This window comes from Plasmodium reichenowi, chromosome 13, assembly GCF_001601855.1.
Source record: "Plasmodium reichenowi strain SY57 chromosome 13, whole genome shotgun sequence".
NCBI classification, from domain to species: domain Eukaryota; phylum Apicomplexa; class Aconoidasida; order Haemosporida; family Plasmodiidae; genus Plasmodium; species Plasmodium reichenowi.
In genome coordinates this window covers 1,439,072-1,440,326 of record NC_033658.1, presented here as the reverse complement: position 1 = coordinate 1,440,326, position 1,255 = coordinate 1,439,072, and the positions used below count along the sequence as shown (strand labels likewise).

General features: G+C 19.2%; 1 protein-coding gene across 1 annotated transcript in view; it reads left to right on the top strand.

Moving 5' to 3' along the window:
- Positions 1–793: 793 nt before the first annotated feature.
- PRSY57_1337400 (hypothetical protein) overlaps positions 794–1,255 on the top strand; it is a gene marked incomplete at both ends in the record, with an annotated part of 1,863 nt that continues 1,401 nt past the window's right edge. Inside the window, one exon of the mRNA XM_020115194.1 lies at positions 794–1,247. Coding sequence (XP_019970118.1) covers positions 794–1,247 — 454 coding nt within the window.

The window sequence follows — 1,255 nt, the reverse complement described above, 5'->3', positions numbered from 1 at the left end:
AAAATGTAGAAGTGTGCCAGGTTTCAGAATATATATATAACCAAACGGGATAAATAGAATATGTTATATATATATATATATATATATATATATAAAGCAGTACACACATTTATTTTAGTTACCCCATAAAATGATATACATATATAAATATACATATGTATATATTTATTTACATAATATAATATGTCACTTATTTGTAATATTATACACACATTATATATTACAAAAAATATATTAAAATTCGTTAGATGGTCTCATGAAAATAATAAAAATGAATATGTTAGGAACAAAAAAGAAAAAAATAAATAAATAAAATTTCTTATATATATATATAAATAAATACAGAGGGAGAGAGAGAGTGGGAGGGACCGTAAAATGAACATTAATTATTACGTTATTAATTTTTTAAATAATATATTATTAGTCTTTAGAAGAAATATAAAAATGATATGAAATAATATAATATTACGAGAAATGCAAATTATTATTATTTATATATTAATACAATACGTTAAAATGAATAAAAAAAAAAAATGTAGACATTTGATTTTTTTTTTTTTTTTTTTTTTTTTTTTCTCCATAATGATAATGTAAAATTTAGAGTACATAAAAAATTGGATGAATATGTATATATACATATATATATATATATATATATTTTTTTTTTTTCAAATAAAAAAAAATGAAGAATTATCCCTATTTTCTAATATGCATTGAAATATAATAATATACACATATTTTTATTTATTCATTTATTTATTTTATTTTATTTCATTTCATTTTATTTATCCTTATGGAGGGTGATTTAAATAAATTAACATCTGTCGAGACGGAGTACTTAGAAAAAAGTGGGAAAAAAAGAAGACAAAAATCTATTATAGAATGTATAAATAATTATAATGAGGAAAATGTAGAAAATCATAGAAACCAAAATATTCTGGATGAAATCAATTCATATAATGATATGTCCTTAACAAAGGAGAGATCAAATGAGGTAATGATTAATATGACCGATGGTGAAATGTCAGAAGAAGATTTAGATACATTGGAGGTTATAAGACAATTAAGTTCTATTAAACTTGATTCTGATGAAGAATCAAAGGATAAGATTATTTATAATAAAAAAGAAAAAAAAAAAAAATTAAAAAATAAAAAAAATAAAAAAAATAAAAAAAATAAAAATACATATATTTTTGACACCTCTGATATAGAGTGTGTAGAAGATGCAATCATATATGACGAATCAAGTAAAATA